Source organism: Erithacus rubecula (assembly GCF_903797595.1).
Source record: "Erithacus rubecula genome assembly, chromosome: 2".
Classification (NCBI taxonomy): Eukaryota; Metazoa; Chordata; class Aves; order Passeriformes; family Muscicapidae; genus Erithacus; species Erithacus rubecula.
In genome coordinates this window covers 27973613-27993145 of record NC_136685.1, presented here as the reverse complement: position 1 = coordinate 27993145, position 19533 = coordinate 27973613, and the positions used below count along the sequence as shown (strand labels likewise).

General features: G+C 38.0%; 1 protein-coding gene across 3 annotated transcripts in view; it reads right to left on the bottom strand.

The window, feature by feature from the left end:
* The window catches only part of FAM135A (family with sequence similarity 135 member A), a 79287-nt gene that overhangs the window by 46978 nt on the left and 12776 nt on the right, over nt 1-19533 (bottom strand). For all 3 annotated transcript variants that reach the window (XM_079297511.1, XM_079297509.1, XM_079297510.1), the window contains exons 2-3: nt 17185-17264; nt 13445-13565 (exon numbers count right to left, since the gene is read on the bottom strand). In XM_079297511.1, coding sequence (XP_079153637.1) covers nt 13445-13521 — 77 coding nt within the window. In that variant the 5' untranslated portion in view covers nt 13522-13565; nt 17185-17264. The remainder of the gene's footprint in view (nt 1-13444; nt 13566-17184; nt 17265-19533) is intronic.

Here is a 19533-nt window from a genome sequence, read left to right as displayed (position 1 = left end):
AGCAAGCACTGAATGTCGTGGACTGTAAAACTCCCATGCACATTGGGTCACCTGCAGGGCAGATTCTAAATTTATCAGTTTACCAAATGGAAGAACAGCTGTGACTCTGTATATGCAAAACCTCAGGAGAGCTCTTGGGATCTGAGTGCAGGGCCCTATCAAAAACACACCCTCCACTGCAGACTGCTACTAAGACTTCTCCTTTTCCCAAGGTGAGCCGTGGCTCAGGCAAGCGTAGCTCGTTTGGTGAAGAGGAAACAGCGCTGGAGATAAAGCACTGCTTTGCAAATATGGAATGTGGCAGTGAGATGAGGAACTGCAAGGAAAACAGACAGAAGAGTGAGTCTCCAGAGGAACAGGCAGCTCTGGGGGCAGCAATTCCATGGAGGTGGCATCAGACTGACCCTGGCAGAGCTGTGTCTTCTACAGATCAGACCTCTGCCCATGGACACAAACAGGCACTAACAGAAATGCACACTGCAGTGAGAGGTTGAGTCAGCAAAATACTGAAAGGATCCAATGATGAGAAAAAATAAATTCCTTTATTTCTCTTCAACACCCTTCTGCTCTACAGGACAAACCCCTTGCTACTGGAGAAACCCCACATCCCTAATTCTTTCATGGGTTTATAAATAAAAAAAATCTTGAAAGCAGTAAAGACATTTAGCATTTCACATGGTTACAAGGCAATACTGAGAAACGCCAACATACTTTTCCAGACAATCTGAATACACCTGTAATGTTTAAAGCGTTCCATATGATTGTGGAACACAAATATTTGATCATAAACATTTCCCCAAATTTGCCATTTTTTTTAAAATAACCTCATAAGCACACTAAAACGCAACCCAGGCAAAGAAGAAAATCAGAATGGAAGAAAAATAAGGTACAACGGAACAGAAATAAGAGAACAGAGAAAGAGAGAATAAAGCACAGGCAATAAAATGTTAATTATTGAATTACAAAATTAAAACCAGAATTGGTTAGACTTGTTCCTCACCAGGAGGATTGTACAATCATCTATAAAAATTTAATCCCACCAAACTGAGCTGGGGGGCCACAGAATACCAAATGGATACCAAACTAGTTACAGGGCTTATCTAGAAAGGGAATTATTTAATACAAGTATAGAACACAAAGATTTGTATCTTGCAATCACTTTGTAATAAGTACTTCTAATATGGACCAATATGAGATTACACTCTGCTGTAATTGTGGGATTTATCTGAGAAACTCTAATTCAGATACTTGAGCAGCAGGAAAACTATCATGCCCTATGTTTAAAATCTTTTAGCAATCCCTTCAATGAAAAATCCATGTATTTCCCCACTGACTTTTATTAAGATGAATAACACAATGGGAAAAAAACATAGAGGAAATAGATAAGAGGTTCTCATTTATTTGAAAGTTTCCTTGAAAGTTAATTACATTTTTGAAGTATCTCTCATACCTAGAGCACACATTTCTGAAAATTAGTCTTTTATATAAACAAAATAGTAATTAGACCAAAAGTTTGATGAGAGTTATTTGGGAGACTAATACCTCAACTAAGTCACAGCAGCTTGTTATGAAACAGGATTAAATACGTAAAACAGGAGAGAGGGCAAAGTAAATGCAACTGGAGATTTTGCCTTATTATTGCAAAAGCCTTTTCACCATGTTCTTTCCACAAGACACACTCAAGGAGAATTCCTGTGATGGTTATGAACATATATTAAAAAACTTCAAAGGAGAACTATCTCAAATAAGTATTGCTTTTTTAAAGAGACACTAGATGAGCTCTTATTTAGCCAAATGTATCTTAACTTATATTAGTCTAAGTTTATCATTTTTGTTCATCTTTATTTCCTGTTCTTACTAAAGAGAAAAAGAAAGAAATAATACTAAATTTCCTTACATTTTTAAAGTATGACTGTCCCATAAAGCTTATCTTCAGGAATGATTTCTCTTTTTCTCTTATAACAATTTTTCAACTCTATTTATTTAGCTGGAAAGTATTTTTCATTTGACTTCTTGATTCAGCATACTGGCCTTGCAAATGATACATCACAATTGTTTGACCACTTTGTGGCTTGGAACTTTTCAGTTTTCTAGGGAAAAAAGTATGGGATGTTAGGTTTTACTGGTATACAGGGTCACAAATTTATAAGCTCCAGTCCTTGCAAACAGGCATCAGTTTTTCCTAAGACATATCATAACATGTAATTTTGAAATCAAAGTTTAGCAAACGCAATAGATGGGAAACTAAAAGACAACTCATTTTCTGGCATTTACTAATCTTTCAAATTTTGTAAGTTTTGAATCTGTGCAATTCTGTTCCTTTCATCTGTCAGTAAACAAGTATACAAGCCTTACAATTCACTCTGTACCTTATTTTAATGAAAGGCAATCTGTTTTAATAGCAAATAGTAAGCATTTAACTAGAGATGGAAAATCGGGTACCGCAAAGAAATCTGTTGCAAAACATCATGACAAAAGAGCCCATATAAACTACCTTAGGTAGTTTATATCTTAGCAGTTTTATATCTTAGGTAAGATGCATCAAAGAGAGGTATGTCATCACTTTCATCCCTTATCAACATCTTCATCTTTTCCTCTGTAGTAAGCTGTCATTCAGTTTCAGTTGTCATGTAAGCTGAAAGTCACATTAGCTCCTGTCACTCCATTTTTTAAAATTAAACACTGTAGTTTCAAACATAATGTACTGCTCTGCAATGTTATTAGCATGCTAAGAAAGAAGAGTAATCTCTCAGATACAGAAGTGTCTACCTTTTTTTCCTTCATGCAAGGGACATTTTCATTATTTATTTAAATCACCTTAAGCCAGTACTGCCACAGTAGAAGCACTTTGCCAATGCTCTATCGAAACTCTTTTACATATTTTTGTCCCTCCTCAGATAAGTTTTGATGGTTCATCAACTGTATGGTAAAACAAACCAACATCCTCATCCACCTGGAAAGGGAAAAACTAATCCAGTAGGGGCTATTACAGAAGGCAGGATCACATAGCCAGGGAGAAAGTGTTCTTTTCAGTGACATGACATGGGCTTAGGACAGGATGAGCTACTGGTGGGGCTCCATGCTCAGAAATAATATGAAATTGTACTGCCACTTCCAGTAAATTATTTTTTCCCCTCAACTTCAAGAGTTTCAACTCCAAAAATATGGAGAAGCACAATTGCTGGCTGCAGATTGTATTTATACATTTATTACTAACATAAATCTTAAGAAACAATCTCAGAGAATATTACCAGAACAATGTCACAAGCAAGTAATGAAAAGTTAGCAGCATAAGTTAAAAACTGAAAAGTTAAAAGTGTATTTCTCTAAATTACAATGACCCTAAAAGCTTATGAATGTCACAAAGTAAAGTGAGCATTCAAGATTGGAAAGAAAAAATTCCACTTCTTTCCCCTTCATACAAAAGAAGAGTTACTACTCTTGAACAGACATTTGGACATTACAGAGCCACCTCCTAGAGCAACAGTATCTTCCATCGCCAAGACCTACCCTATCCAGTACACTCACAAGAATTAAACTGATGACAGTTTAAATAAATAAAACAAATTACAGGAGAACAAACACACTAAGTAGCTGAATCACCTTTTTCTCTTGCCAATTTCCACTGGCTAGATACCCTGAAGATAGACAGTACCTGATGAACCTGTTCAACAAGTTAAAAAAATTAAGCAAGAAAAAAAAAATTTGTTTTTCTGAAGTCTACATTTTTCAAAGACTTCTGTTTTGCAAAAACTGTGTAGAAAATCTCAAATGGTATCCAAAATATTTTAAAATCAATTTTATGTAGGAATGCATTCAGGCAAGACAGGAAACAAATTGCTGAAAGGAAGGCATGCAAAACTACTGTGAGATAAAAACTGAGAAGAATATGATTAGGAAAAGATAACTCCACAGAAGAAGCACTAACCATAGTAATATGGATGAAGTGCAGAGATGGTCATCAAGGTGATCATACAATTTACTTTCTACATAAACTGAGGCGCCTCAAGCTTTCCATGCATCTGGGTGTGTAACTCATTTTGCTCCCCTTATGAAGCTGACCTCCCACCACTGCTTCCAGTAAGCTGGGATCCACAAAATCCATTGAAGAAGAATCCGCCTTCTCCTGGCAGAGTTGGAAGCTGAAGGTTTCTGCTGCTCTGGATGCCTTTCCATCATCTCCTCCTTCCTCCTTTCAGAGCTGACCTACAGAAAGGGACTTGGCATACTGGAGGTGATTAGGGGCCCTTTCTCTGCCAAGTACCAGAGCTGGATCTCTCTGACTTCTGCAATAATCTGATTCCTTCTCTGTGAAAGTCAAGCAAGCTGGTATATGGGAAACCCTATCCTTCCTTAGTTAGGGGACATTAACAATAATGTCTTGAAATTTAGACTGTACTTTTACAATATAAGGACTTCTGCAAGAAATGAAGTTTAAGGAATTCTGTTTACCCCTTTTCCTCTGTCCTGTCCTCCCAGGCACTCAATTCTTGTCCCTGCAAGACATTGACACCTTTCTCAATTACACCAGTGCACCACTTGCAGAACAGTTCTGGACACTGGTCAGATCCAGCAGCTCAGCCAGCACAACCTACAGGGCAGAGCACTGCAGCAGCACGAAGCTGTCAGCAACAAAGGAGGTGGAAACTGCAAACTGGCATTGCCAGGTGAGCTCTGTATCTCCACATGAGGGCTTAGGGAAATTAGAACTGACATACCTGAAGTCTGTCATAACTCTGTATCCTAGGGGCAGGGATGCCAACTGAGATGAATGCAAAAGTTCAGACAGAGGTTTTGTTTCAAAACATAAGAATCTCTGGGCTGCTCTTGTTCAGCAGATCATACTGACATAATGGCCTCTCCCATTCCAGAGATGTCATCCTAACACAGAGGCTGGAACTTTTACAGGCATTTCTCTCAGGACACAGAGAACTGTTGGTGACAGAAGTTGGCATCCCATTCTTCCTTTCTGCAACATCACTGACAGAATATCTGATGCTGATGTGGGCCAGGGAGATTTAAAAAAATATAACCCAGAATGACTCTGGTTTTGCCAGTTTTTGAGCTGACCAACCATAACGTAAAAGAGCTTAACTGCAGGCACACAGGAAGCATCAGATGCAGGATCACCCTACTCAGGCAGCTGCTACCCAACAGATCACCCTGTCTGTAAGATCTATACCATTAGCCCTGTGTTCCTGCCAGCTTAACCCACTCTCTGACTACTCTGCTGTCAAAAGCAAGCTCATTTTACTGACCTGACTGCAGGAGCAAACAAAGCAAGAGACAACCAGGCATATCACACTTTTTGGTAGATACATGCTCAGGCCAACTGTAAATGCATAGATGAGAATGCTATTTCACACCAGATTTGGGCTCATGGCATCAACAGTGGGTCATGCTGGGTATACTTTTACCCTCTCTCCCACCAAAAAAACCCCTGGTGCTCAGGCATAACCATCTACATCAAAGAAATATGCCCAAGAGAAAAATGTACCTCTTTTCTTTTTTTTTTTTCTTTAGTCTGATCGCCTCCCATAGCTTGGATGCTACTTCTTGCAGTAAAAATGCATGAATATAGAAAATTACTAGCAGCACTTTATCTAAGGTATTCATCATGTTTTTGGAGAAAACATGAGACAAATTTTTAAAGCAATTTTAAAACTTTGCAAATAAACAAAGGAAGTTATATAAGCATAAGCATGAATATGATGGTCCAGTCTAGAGGGCCTCTAAGTATTTGGAGGTATTTTAAGCTTCTTCCCTGATGGACATTGTAAGTCAGAATCTGGGAAAGGGCAAACCAGTGGAGTGGGGTGAAATAAGGCTAAAAAAATATTCAAAAATCTGATGAGTTACTTTATGTGGAGTACAGTAATTGGCAAGAGGCATAAGAAGTAGAAGAGGAAGAGATTTTGAAGCAAGCACCTGACTGAAGTGGAGGCAAGTCTGAGTCTGCATTTAGTGGTGGGACTGAGCTTGGTTCCTTATTCCAACAAAACCCTGCTTTCTGCAGTTTGTGATGATCCAGTGAAGTGCTGTTTGTGATTATAGATACAGGTATACATAAAGGTATTATTAACCTGTATGAGCAGCAAAAGAGGCACAAAAAGACACCATACCAGAAACTTTGCTGTATCATGAGGCAGTAAAAACTTTGAAACACAGGATGAGCATGTTTCTCTCTCCCTTCCCTCAGATACCTGTGGGTGGTAAACTAAAAGAATCATATTTCTGCTGTAACTATGATGTGTATTAACCAAGCACACATAAATAAGGCAATACACCTATGAATGTCAGATTTTGCTGGGTTTTGCTACCATCTCACAGCATCAGGTCTGAACTGTAAGACTGTTGGAATTTATGCACAAGCTACGAGCTTCTGCACATAAGGGTGCTAACACTTGAAAGATCTCCAAAGTACCAATTTTAGTGACTAAATATGTATCCAATGCAAAGTTAAAACTGTTACTGCTGTCACACGCTACTCCAGAATACTGAACTCAGTAAAACTCAGCTTAGAAAAAGAAGGTGCATACTCAAGAAATCATTGTTGTGACGCCTTCAGCAAACACCTATGCCTACTCTACCTCCGTATTATACACTGGTAGCTGTATATGTTTTAGAGAATAAAAGAATGGGTCTTCTCCAGACAAAATCCTTCTTTTTTCATTCCTGTCTTACAGTGTCATTTACTCCCTCACTAAACCAAACCCACTGATCATGTTTCTCCAGACAAACTTCATGGCAAGGCATGCTGAGATACAGCTGTTACTTTGCAGCATGAAATGGTACCTGGTTCTACATAGAATATCCCTATTTCTTCTTAAAGAAAGAACTAATTACATAGATCCCCAAAAGCAGCATCAAAGGACAGCAATTTATGCCATATCACTGTCACACCAAAGTGCAATGCCTACCATGGCCCTGTCAGGTCCAGAAAGGCAGCAAGATGGCACAACTGGGCATCTGAGCTCTTTATCTTTTTGTTCCTAAGAAATGGAATTCTGCAAAATTGAATGCCTGGAGGAGATGGGATGCAATTAGACAGCTTTAATTCTGAGTTGAGAAAATGTTTTCCATTGCAAAATCATAATTTCAGTTGCAAAAGTTGCAATTTTTAAAATGCCCAAAAGTATTACTTAAGCATAAGAGCTAAAATCTGAATAAAATTCAGGTGATTTGTAATTTGTACTCCATATCTGAGAAGTCTAGAAAATGCAATGAGTAACCATGAACATTACAAAACACTGAAGTAATATTTTTAGGATATGGGGGGGATGCAGGTTAAAATCCACACCCTCAGGACAACTACAACTACTAACTCTTAGCTATACCTCCCTGAATAATGACTGAAGAAATAAGCATCTGTACCATCATCTTTATGGGTCAGAATGTGTAGCTAAAAACTGCAGCATCAGGATCTCATTTAGTTTCTTAAGTTGGAGTAGAGTAGAGTAGTCTTCTAGGAATCCCCATGGAGAAGAGCGAGGAGGAGGATTTAAAAGCAGGAGTCCAATTTACAGCAGCTCTAGGTGACCCTCAGACAAGCTTCCCTGTGTGACTTGAAGTCTCCTAATACAGGCATTGCACCTCAGATAACTGAGAAGACAAGCAGAACAACCTCCCCATGTCTTCAATTCCACTCAGTGTGCTTCAAAAATCCTGAATTTCTCATCTATCTAAAAGGAAACAGGGCTCAATTTTCCACTTACTTTCCTAACCCCTATTTTCAACAAGTATAAGACTTCATATTTTAGAAGACAAGATTCTGTCTTAAATTGCATTTGAGAAATTCTGAACCACGAGCTAATAGGATAATTGATGATACTAAGTTCCAGCTTCTGTAGCAATGGCAATTTAACATAAGACTTCCCCACTGCTCATTCCCAGTCTTATGATTTCTAGCCTCAGAGCAACTAGGACCTGTGTGTGTACATTCACTGATGAATTAGAATCAGAAACTGATACACTTTAAAAAAAAAAACCAACAAAACAACAAAAATATACCCCAAAATATTTGCATAATTTTTCCAAGACAGATTGTTCCTTTGAGTTTACAACCTAGTCCTCCAAATATTAAACCTGTATAATTGCTATTTGTATTACTGTAAAACCATAAGCTGAAGAACAGAACTCATCTTAGTTGTTAGACAAATTTGACAGCTTTCTTCTCTCTTTGTAAAGATGCATTACATTAAGTAAAGATCACAGTACAATACTTCAAAAGATAAGCTATCCTGTCAGAAAGCAATTCACAACACTTATTTCCAGAAAAAGTATGTCATACAGAAACGTAGTTTGAAAGTAAAAGTATGTCTCAGCTGTATGAATTAAAAAGAAAGCCAAAGAGGTGAATTTGACTGTTCCTTGTCCATCAAGAGTTTGTTACTAGATCATATGCTAGCAACACAAACCATTAGCAAAGGCTACTTCTTCATTTAAGGACAAAACCTTAATGAAGAGAAGTGGTCCTGCTGGAAGCATGCATTTTATAATTTTAATTTCCTGTCAACATTTTTTAAATTAATGTAGGCAACTCACTGGATACAGAAAACAATACATTTTTTCACATATTGCATTACTTCTCATGACCTATTACTGCATAATCATAATAAGATTCATTAAATTTCATACTCTGATTCAGAGTTATTTTTTTAAGCTACATTACACAACCACATGTACGAAAGCATAAAATGTCAATGCTACTCAGACACATCAGTAAGTATCTACACATGGAAAAACCAATCTGTGGAACAAAAGAATGCATAAGGCTAAATTTTCAGTAGTCTCTGAAGCTTAAATTCCTTTGACTTTTAATAGGATTTAAGTTCACAAGCAACTTATGCTGCAATCCTACTAATAACCTTTCAGATATGATACATCTCCAAAAATATGTTTTAGGTTAGAATCTGCCAAGGTCTGTCTTGTATTAGGAAGGTATTTAGTATTATTCTTCCATCTGTTACCCAACAGTTAAAAGCAAAAGGACTTAAAGTAGTGTGGTAGACTTACATTACTAATATAAGTTCTTCATGTGGTTTTATAAGAATCTTTTAACCCAAAACAAAATCAAATAATAGAAAACTAAGACACACTGAGCAGTAAATATACAATAAAGAGCTACTGTTAACACTTTATTTTACCTCCTTTCCTCATAATTTATGTAAGAACAAATTTACACTGCCCAAAAAAAAAATTAGGAAGTTTTTCTTCTGAAACCCACAATGAAACTACAGGTATTGTATCTTAGAAATCAAAATGGTACAAAAAAAAAAAATAAAACCAAAACACATAGAGACATTGCTATTAAAAGTATTAGAAATCCAGCTTTGGCCAGTTGTGTGTGCATGCATACAACTGACAAAATAACACAATATTCGTGACAAAGTAAGAACTTAACACTGGGATTATAAGAATGCAGAGATGGGGAAACCTAGGTGAAAGCTGTTTCCAATGCAGATCTTGCAGCAATGTGTGCACTATGCTAAACTACTAGCTAAGTCTCTTTAGCTCTTAAGATTTGCCACTTACAATTAAAAAAGCAATACACAGCTCCAGGGAAATGAAAACCTCATCTTCTCACAAGTAAGGGTTACTAAGAAACTCTTCTCCCTAACCACTGAAAAGGTGTAACTATCCCAAGTTAGACATCAGGATCCATCATCCCATAGTGGAACATGGGAACTACAAAGTACAGAGGCACTTTCAGTAACCAGTTGTTTGGAATCAGACATTGTAAACACATTTATATCTCAGTTTGGGACACGTATGCTGACACATACCAAACATGCTTAAATGAGGGGGTAAGCAACCTGTTCTTACAGCAAAGTCTTTGAATTTGAACAGCTTTAAGCTGAAGGAGGGTAGGCTTAGATGAGATACTAGGAAGCAATTCTTTTAACAGAGGGCAGAGGCACTGCAAGAGACTGCCCAGAGAAGCTGTGATCACCCATCCCTGGATTTGTTCAAGGCCAGGTTAGATGGGGCTCTAACCTGGTCCAGTGGAAGGTGCCTCTTCCATGGCAGGAGGGCTGGTACTGGATGATCTTTAATCCTTCCAACTCAAGTCATTCTATGATTCTATACAAAGATGGCTGACCCAGTATCAGTCCATAGGAGGTGCCACTGGTCACCAGTTTTAAGCAGACTTAGCACTACTGACCACAGCTCCTTGAGCCAAATCATCCAACCAATTTTCCACTCAACTCATTCTCCACTTCTGCAGTCAAGCTATGTTATGCTTCCTTTGTCTTTGCAGAAGATCAGTACTACAGAGCCCATACCTTACTGGAACTTGTACAAGCTAAGATGACAAAATAGCCTGAAACATCACTGTCTCATACTCATCATTCTCACAGGCCCCAAACAAATACATTACTTAAATTCATTTCACCACACAATACTCACATATTGTTTGGACTGTTTTGGCACTGTTTGGGCAAAAATTCCCATAATCACATCTCACTAGCTCAAAAACAAAAATTGTGTGAAGCCTTATCTGAATGTAATAACAGATAAAAATAAACCAATGGAGCCATCTGTAACAAGCTGGATTTAAAGCAAATGGTACAGTTATAAGAAAATATAAGAAAATATTGGATACATAAGACAAATACACTATTACAACAAAGTTTCTGCACTGTCTGTTGTCCCTTCTCACAATAATAACAGTTATCTAAAAGTAAAGAAAAGAATCTGCTTCACAGGGTCTCTTAGGAGAATATAGTTTTAACTCTTCATATAAATATGATCTTGAGCAAAATACTACGAGAAATTTTGGCTCAGTCTGCACTATTTAGACCAAAGTTTAGATCAAGAGAGTGGTTTTGAAGCACTTTCTCCAGTGACCCCAGTTTATACATGCTGGTTCAATTCACTGAGAGCTTTCCAGTCATAGAACCTAGATGTCTCCTAAGGAAGCTGAACTACTCTGATCTACCTGTCACAAAATGCATGTCAACCTCTGGGGCACAAAAAGGTCTGAACCAAGTACCAATACAAGAAACTTCAAATTACATAAATTGCATTACTGATACAAAACATCTGGTCTAGAAGATGAGGTCAAAATCTAGTCTGAAGTAACCCCAGAACTACACAGATGTAGGGACATCAACACTGCATTTAGTGATTCATTCCTTAAATACCAAATTTAATTATTAGTGTAAACACAATCATAAGTGCTTCTGGCAACTGCAGTGTCACCACAGATACAGATCAAAGAAAATATGATACAGTTGGAGGGAAGAATTGGCAAATTTCTTCAAATAGTTATAAAAGCAGGAAAAGAGTAAAATGGGTTTGACTAGATATTAGGGTATGTGGACTCCACTGAAGATGGGGTGGGGAATGTTCCACAAATTCAAATGATCAAGCTTATGTCAGCTCATATTTAATAAAAGGGACAAGACTGACATCTAAAATATGTAAGGATGAACTTTTAGACTGATGGAGTGATTCAAAACACAAGAAAAAACTGTAAAGAAAAACAACTAAAATTGATCCGATGGAAATTTAGGCTGGGAATGATGACATCTCCAGTAATCAAATGGGCGAGAATTTGGACTTACTCTGCAAACAAATACTTTGGATAAAAATCTACTAATTTTTAAGAAGGAACTTGATGTGATTACTTGCAATAGCTGATATTGGTATGCTTGTCAGGCTTGAATGCACACAATACAATCAGTTCTGTACTTGATTTTGATGAGACAAACCATGCTAAACACAGTCGTAGCTAAAAAATAGAAGGCTAACAATGAAACGAAAGATTTCCTTTCCTGCTCATTCAATCCATTATCCAAGAGCTCCTGCAGCAACAGAAATATTACATCCTGTCTCAAATAAACACAAAGACAGTTTCCTAGAAAAATACTGGAACCTACCCAAATTGAATTTATTGCAATAGTCACATTTCTTGGTCTGTCAAATTATTCTGGAAATTCTCTCTTCTTCCTGACATTCATTTCCACAGGAACATGCCCAGAATTAAAGGTTCAGCTTGAAACTAGAGAAGTAATTTCTCCTCACATCACTTTTCTTGTTATGTCAGCATTCCACCTCCCTGAACTTGCCCTGTGAATTTACTGCTTTTTTGCTTACTGCAAGAGTAAGCTAAAAAGAAATATGCCACATAAAGCACTGGTAATTATATTGATGTGCTTTGCTTCTCAACTACTTTGCTGAGGAACCATTTGAATTTTAAGGTTGAGACAACTAAAACACTTCCTTCTCTGCAGGTTCTCTACTAGAGTAAATGTGCTGCCATGTTCTACCCTCTGCTTCCCCACTGACCTCAGAGACTAGAAACAGCTACAGTTGAGAAGACTATGCTTTTTTGTTGAAGTAATTAGAATATTCTCAGTGTTTTCCCAGACCTCTTAAGCCTTCCTTAATCCTTTTCTTCCAATGTAGAGAGAAATTACAGTTTTCCCTTAAAAGGGGACAGTTGGTTGTATATACTTTAACTGCATATAGTAGCAAACATAATGGGTCATCACTTCTGTAAAAAAAACCACCCCCTCACTGTACTGAAAACAATACTCACACACACATACCTGTCTTGAACTAAGATGATGCTAAAAACAAGAATGTAATTTCTTATCACTAAAATGTTTCTGAGGAAAGTTACTCCAAAATGTTTTGGAAAAAACAGCTATCATCAATCAACACTGATACACCTCGTTCCATCTCTGCAAACACTAACACAGACTAAACTCTAACATGCATTTTTACTGTAGTCTACTTGAGGACTGAAAAAAGGCTAATGTACCTCAACACTAAAGGACCAACAATCTTTAATAGCTCCAAAATAAGCTACAAAGGACTATTTCCTGCATAGCCATGGGAAACAAGGACCTTAGAAAGTAATCTAGAACAATCATGTAATATCAAATGAAAAGAATGTGAAAAAGACTTCCACGGAAATAAGGTGGTATAAGAGCAAGTCAGGAGAGTCTAAATGGGCTGCATGGAGTCCTGTGGCACAGCACAGTGAGAGGACAGAGGCTGGTGAAATTCTCCACTGCCATACTGATAAACAAGTAGGTTAATTGGGTCAAGACCATTTTTAAAATATTGAAGAGAAACACCTATCATATTTCAAACAAAAGGGATTACAGAAATTAAGACACGCAAGGGCAAAAGCCTGGGTAAGAATATAATGTACTCTACAGGTTTTCCCTCATCTCCAATTAGACAAATACACTGTATTTCAACTTAGACTGTAAGAAAAAATATTTTAATATTTAATTTTAAATACTAGAAATTATTAAATTTTAATCCTAGAAAGAATATTACTTTCCAATACAGATTTTTAAAAATTCAAACCACTGTAAAAATAGGCAGTAACACATGAAGCAACACTGCATGACAGAGTACCCATTAAGGTCTTTCCAACATTAGCTATCCAATGGAGTAAAGTTTGAAAGAACATGCTACCTACCCTCTTTGAAACAAATCCACATTGAAGAATTTGTGGAGCTCCACAGAGAATTCAACCATAGCCTGAACTTCACTCATGTTTATGAGGATGAAGAAGTCAAAACTTGTCAGCACCTTAGTTACTGAAAACAAAGAGAAAAGAAACAATTTAGAACACAAGCTGGGGATAACGCCCATCTGGTCCTAAAAAGGACAATGCTTACACACAGTTTTGCACAGCTTCCTTAAATATGCAGGCCCTGCAGTAAACAAGAATACAGGACTTAACAAATCCAGCTCACAGTAACTTCTACCTTTCTTGTGGAGGAATCAAGTGTTATCAGAGAAGCATCACAACACATCGTCAGCATAATACAATCCTGGCACCTACTGATACCTACATACTGCAGCTCTGCTCTGGTTCTTGGCTGGAGAGGGAAAAATACTCTCTGACAAGGAGAAAAAGAGCATGGGCTGCTTCCAGCCCTTTTTGGTGCAGAATGACCATGCAGACAGCAGAGCCTCAACTCTGGCATGAGGACAGCAACAGCTGAATTACTGTGTAGCCAAAGAGTAAAGAGAAAGTGTCTGACCAGGTCATGTAAGGCTTTAGACCCAGAGATTTCAGGGGAAGGCAGGAGTTATGGAAAGCAACACACTATTTTTAGTCAATTTTTTTTGTAGTAAGGTGATAATTTTCACTGTCATCTTCACAGCCACAGACTAGCAAATTCCTGCTAATTTACAACTGCCTGCAGATTCCTAAATTAAAATCCTACAGATTTTACTAAGTTCTTCTGGTTTTCCTTCAACACTATCAACTAGATTAATGAAACAGACTATACTTTCTGCAAACACTTGTCTTCAAATTACCCAGTTTCTGTAAGCACTGTCTGCTTTGAGGACTATGCAAAAAAAAAAAAAAAAAACCAACAAACCACTTGAGCAGGCTGTACTTAATGCACATTAGTCATTTTTTCTGGCTCTGATGTAGAAGCAGTAGACATTGTCTGGAGCTCGAATGGATTATGGTTTTTTTATTTCTAAAATTTTGAACATGCTTTTGGGTGTTTGTGAAGTAGCAGCCAGTACTGAGATTGAAACAGAGTAGGTGGTAAAAAAAGTCATGACTGCAGCAGGTATTAGTCAGCTGAAAGCCAAGTTACCTTTACAACCCCTAGCCTACCAACTAAATTGTCTTGGAATATGACTCAAGATAAGATTTCCCTTTCTGAACTCACTCTAGAGGAGCTGAAAGACTTCAAGCAGTGTAACACAGGTGCAGATTTTAAACTCTAAACAAAACATTAATTCTGACCTTGGTTTAACAGCCAATACAGGGAGTCTGAATGCACTTCACAAAAACAGGGGAACAGTTCATTACTGATGTAACAGGGGACAGGGAAAGAGGAATTCTGCTGCGTAAGGACAACATGAAGAACTCGGATAAAGGGACAAGATCAAACCTACAGCATCTAGATGATGTTATAAACCCAGCTTATCTAAAAAATCTTGTCATCATTCAAATTTCAATCAAAGGACTTCAAGAGACTAATTGAATGATGCCACAAGTTTGTCACATTTTTGCTAGAGTTTGTAGTGTTAAGATTGGCAGTGACAGCCTACAGGGCTTTGCAGCAATTCCCTCTTTCACTGCTTTGTGTATAGTATTGTATAGGGATGTCCTCTGTGGTCTTTAAAGCTAGAATCAAAATGCTCTGCACTGTAATTCTCTGGGGCTGCAGTACTGCACTATCACACAGGCATCACCCACCAAAATGCACGTGTATCTTCTGCAAATGAAACCTGACCTGCCACAGAGCAGAGATCCAGAGATCTGTGACCCTGGGTGCTGTGCAATAAGCCCATGTGCTGTGCATGAAACTGTCCAGAACCTCAGAAGGAGGCCACTTTACAGCACTCAAGGAAAAGCAAAAAGATAAGTAAGGATGCCATGGGGCAGTCTCCCCCAGCTTGCATTTTGATGAAACTACATTCTCAAGAGAGGAAGACATGACAAGGCTCTCTAGCTTCAATGAGAGGTGCCAACTCTCTGAACAGTTTGCCTCCATTGAGTGAAGGGAAGACTCTTGCTGTGGTTGCTGTTGGGTCATGATCAGGCGTCCCTCAAATCCCCAGCAGGAAAACCCAGAACAACCCAGAACCAGTCCAATTAGGTAAGCTCAAAGGTCCATTTTATGAATAATAAAATACTTAAGAGAGCTTCATCTTGTATGACTAACAAAAGGGCTGTCGAGTGAACTTGTGGCATTCCTACTGTGTATGATATAACTCTAGCTGGGGCCATTCCCTCCCTCCCTTCTCTACTGAGCTTCCTTAGCACCCCCAGCCAGTCCACTAAAAATTGCCCAGCAGGCAATTTTCCCCTGCAGACCAAGCACAGGGTCCAGCAACCGCAGGCCTGCATGACACAACAGGGTGCATTTTAATCCAGTAACACAGCTCTTGCTCAACTACAAATAGTATTTGGAAAAACACTGTCTTATGCCTTGCTCCAATACCAACTGCAAAACCAGTAAATACTGTGGCACAGTTCACAGAACAACACATCCAGCAAGCAGTGCTGTGTACCACAGGTACCCAGCTGACCACTGAATAGCTTTTTCTTTGTTGAGCATCAGCTTGTTCCATGTGCACCTTAAACTGGAAGAAGGGGAGCATTCACTGCCCTGGGCTGACATAAACCACACCACTACTTTTCTGCCAAAGTCTTTCATAGCATTGCAAAAGAAAATAGTTAGTACAGAACAGTTACAGTTCTGTGAAATATGTAATAGAAAGTGTTATGCAATGAATAAATATTTTAAAGGAGAAACTCAATTTGGACAATGTCTTAAGCTTGCACATTAATCATACAAAAGCAGATAAAAAAAAATTGAAGTCATTTAGAGGTATTTGTTGTATAGATTCCTATCAAGCTGCACTTCACAAACTTCATCTATAACAAAAGTCCACAACTCATTTTAATACTTAATGAGTTTAGTGTTACATTTCAAAGCACTTCATTAGCATTTGGAAACCAAGATATTAAACTGCATTAAGAAACAAAAGAATCCTTCAGTAAGAGCTCTCTCTGTGAGAATGGAGTTTGATGCAGAATATAAACCCATATCAGAAGGTCTGATAATATATGATAATACCTTAATACACAAATTAGAATGAGGGGTTCTAAACTTTTGGTAGTTACTTAACTTTTATAATTAAAACAGCATTTCACTATTCAAAACTATTTAGAGCACTGAGACTAACATCTCCAACAGATAAAATGTCAGGTAAAGTCACTTGATCCTATACTGAGGGAGGGCCAAACCTTTCTTTTCTGTCTTACTTCTGAGGGTTTACTTACTTTCCTAAGTTGGAAAATCTATATATCTTGGCTGGTCCATGCTGTCCCCACATCACTTCACCACTTCTTCAGTTATCCAAACTAATCTTTCCTGAGGCCATAATACAAAGTGGATCACAGGATAACATATTTTTAAGGTTTGTCTGAAGGAAAAAAAAGATATTTCTTTTGTTTCTTGGTTTTTTTTTTTCCCTAAATCAATAATTTTATTACTATTTTGCAGCAGCTGCATCAGAGCACCTGAGAGTGAATTTAAAATACAGAAACCTCCTAACTAGCTTTGTTTTCAGAAAAATGATTGTGTAACACTGCCATTAATCTAGCTATTTGCACTGGGAACTGCAAAACAAGACTGAGAAACAAAACTGCAAAAAGACGTTCAAAGGATGTCTTACCTGCACTGGTAAATACTCCATTTTAGTCTGTCAATCAACCAGTCTTCCAGTTCTCTGCTGTCAAAAACATACTGCTCGAACTAAAAAACAAACAAACAAACAAATGTTTTACTCAGAGCAACATCTCTAGAATGTTTTAGTACTTATGTACTTCGTTCTCTTTTCCTGCATTCTAATAACAACCTTTATCATGACCTCTCCAACAATCACACAAGAACAGCCTACCAGCATTCTTCAGTCTGACCTTGGGTCCTGCACTGCAGTTTTCAGCTCTCCCAAAGCATAGCAGTCTGATATGTATTTTACAAAATACAGTAAAAAATAGAACTTCTCATAAAGCAAATGCTCTGGCAAAGCTGACATTGCTATGTCCAGCCAAACTACCCCTGCCTTCAGCAAGGAATTCTAAGCTCCCAGAGGACTCTGGTACACCCCAGTCACCCCACAGCCTCCCAAACCTTCAGAGAAACTCTCAGCTCACCAGCAGCAACACAGCCATGAAGAGGTAGGAGGATATTCTGGCCTGAGTCATCAAATACAGCTCAAGCCCCCACACAGCCTTACATAGCTACCAGGGAGGAGACAACTTATAAGAACAGGTCTGGTGAGATTCTCCTGGTAAATCTTACGTTCCTTCTTCACAGAAGCCAAAATTCAGGGGACAAGGAGAAGAGCCTTAGACCATGAGCACACTTTCTCACAGCAAACATTGCAGGTAGGTGAACCACCTAATATTCTGAAGCTCACCCTGGAGCTCCTGATAAACCACTGCCTTAAAACTGTTTACTAAGAATCAGTTCATCTCTCCTGCATTCTGAAACCATGAGGGTACTTTAAAAACACAATTTTAAAAAAGCAAAATCTCTATCTGATGACCTTAAGATTTCAGACACACAGAAAAGAGAACACTCAGTTCTAGCCTCTTAAAGGAACTTTGCATCTTTCTGTATATATATTTCAGAGAAATACAAATACAAAATCTATCACAGCTTGTGAAGAGAAGCTGTGAAACTAAACTGGTTTTGCCTTAGCTTTAGAGGAAAGAAAACAGAGAAAGTAGAACTTAAAAAAAAAATTATCTGGATTTTTTTAAAACAGATTTCATTTGTGCATGTCATGTTGGTATTACATCATTGATACCACAACTTTTCAATAATAACCCAGAAAAATGCTCATGCCATAATGCCACATAAATATGTCCTCAACACTTATTACATTTGTTTAACACTGCATTACAGCCTGTGTCATACCAGTTCTCTTTTAAAGAGGACTGAGTTCTTTTTTTTGAAAGAGAGAGAAAAAAAACATGCAAAATTCTGAGAATATAAATTTTTTTGAGCCTTAGATTTAGTATTTTATATTCAGTGGAAATCAAAAGTAAAACTAAAGAATCTACAAATGAAAACAAAGCAAAGCATTCATTCTGTTCAGTCTGTTTCTAGCTGTTCATTTAACATTCAAGTAGTATTTTTCTTCAAAGTTGCTGTAGGAGCCTTGTACACCTCCCTCCCTGAGCTTTTTCACCAGTCCTCTTTTCTCCTGTATGCTCAGAGATCCAGCACCTGCCAACACAAATTCAGCCACCATCTATCTCTGTGCTGATGACTCACAGGTTTGCCCCCCACCTGAGAACTGCCTTCAATTCCAATTTTAGATGTTTCTTGGACACTGCCTTTAGCTGAAACTCAATGTGGTGAAAACAGCGTTCTTGACCTCACCAGCAAGGCTATTCCTAATGCCTACTTTCTGAGTGTGCACACTAGCACAGTCTGGCTGGAAACCTAGACACTGTCTTTCATTTAGTTTTCTCTGGGTTCTCATAGACTTTGGCAAGACAATACAGAAAATGTGCCAAATTTTTCTGCATGTGATTAGAAATAAGTCCCATCAATCCATACAGCCAAAACTCATCCAAACTAATATCCTTTTATTTTAATTACTGTGATGTTGAAAAAGCACATTTCACTGCATCTATTAGTTCAGCATGGTGCTGCAAAGAACCAGTCTGCTATTTTGATCATTCCACCTCTCTCTGCATTCCCTGCAGAGAGAGCCTGGACTACTGCAAGCATAACTCCCCTGTCCTTTGAAATCCTTTCACAGCTGTGCAGCACTCAATATCACAGTGTTCTGGTTGAGACTAGAGCTTCCCAGCACTAGAAATAAACCCTGCTTCTCCATAATTAAAAAGGTGAGGGTGTAGAAAAGAAATTGTAGCTGAATTTTGGATTGCATCATCATCATGTCACAAAACAAACAAACAAAACCCTTATGTGGAAATATCTAGAATACCTTATTCAATTCATTATCCCAATTTTAAAAAGACAACATGACCACCACCAGAAAAAT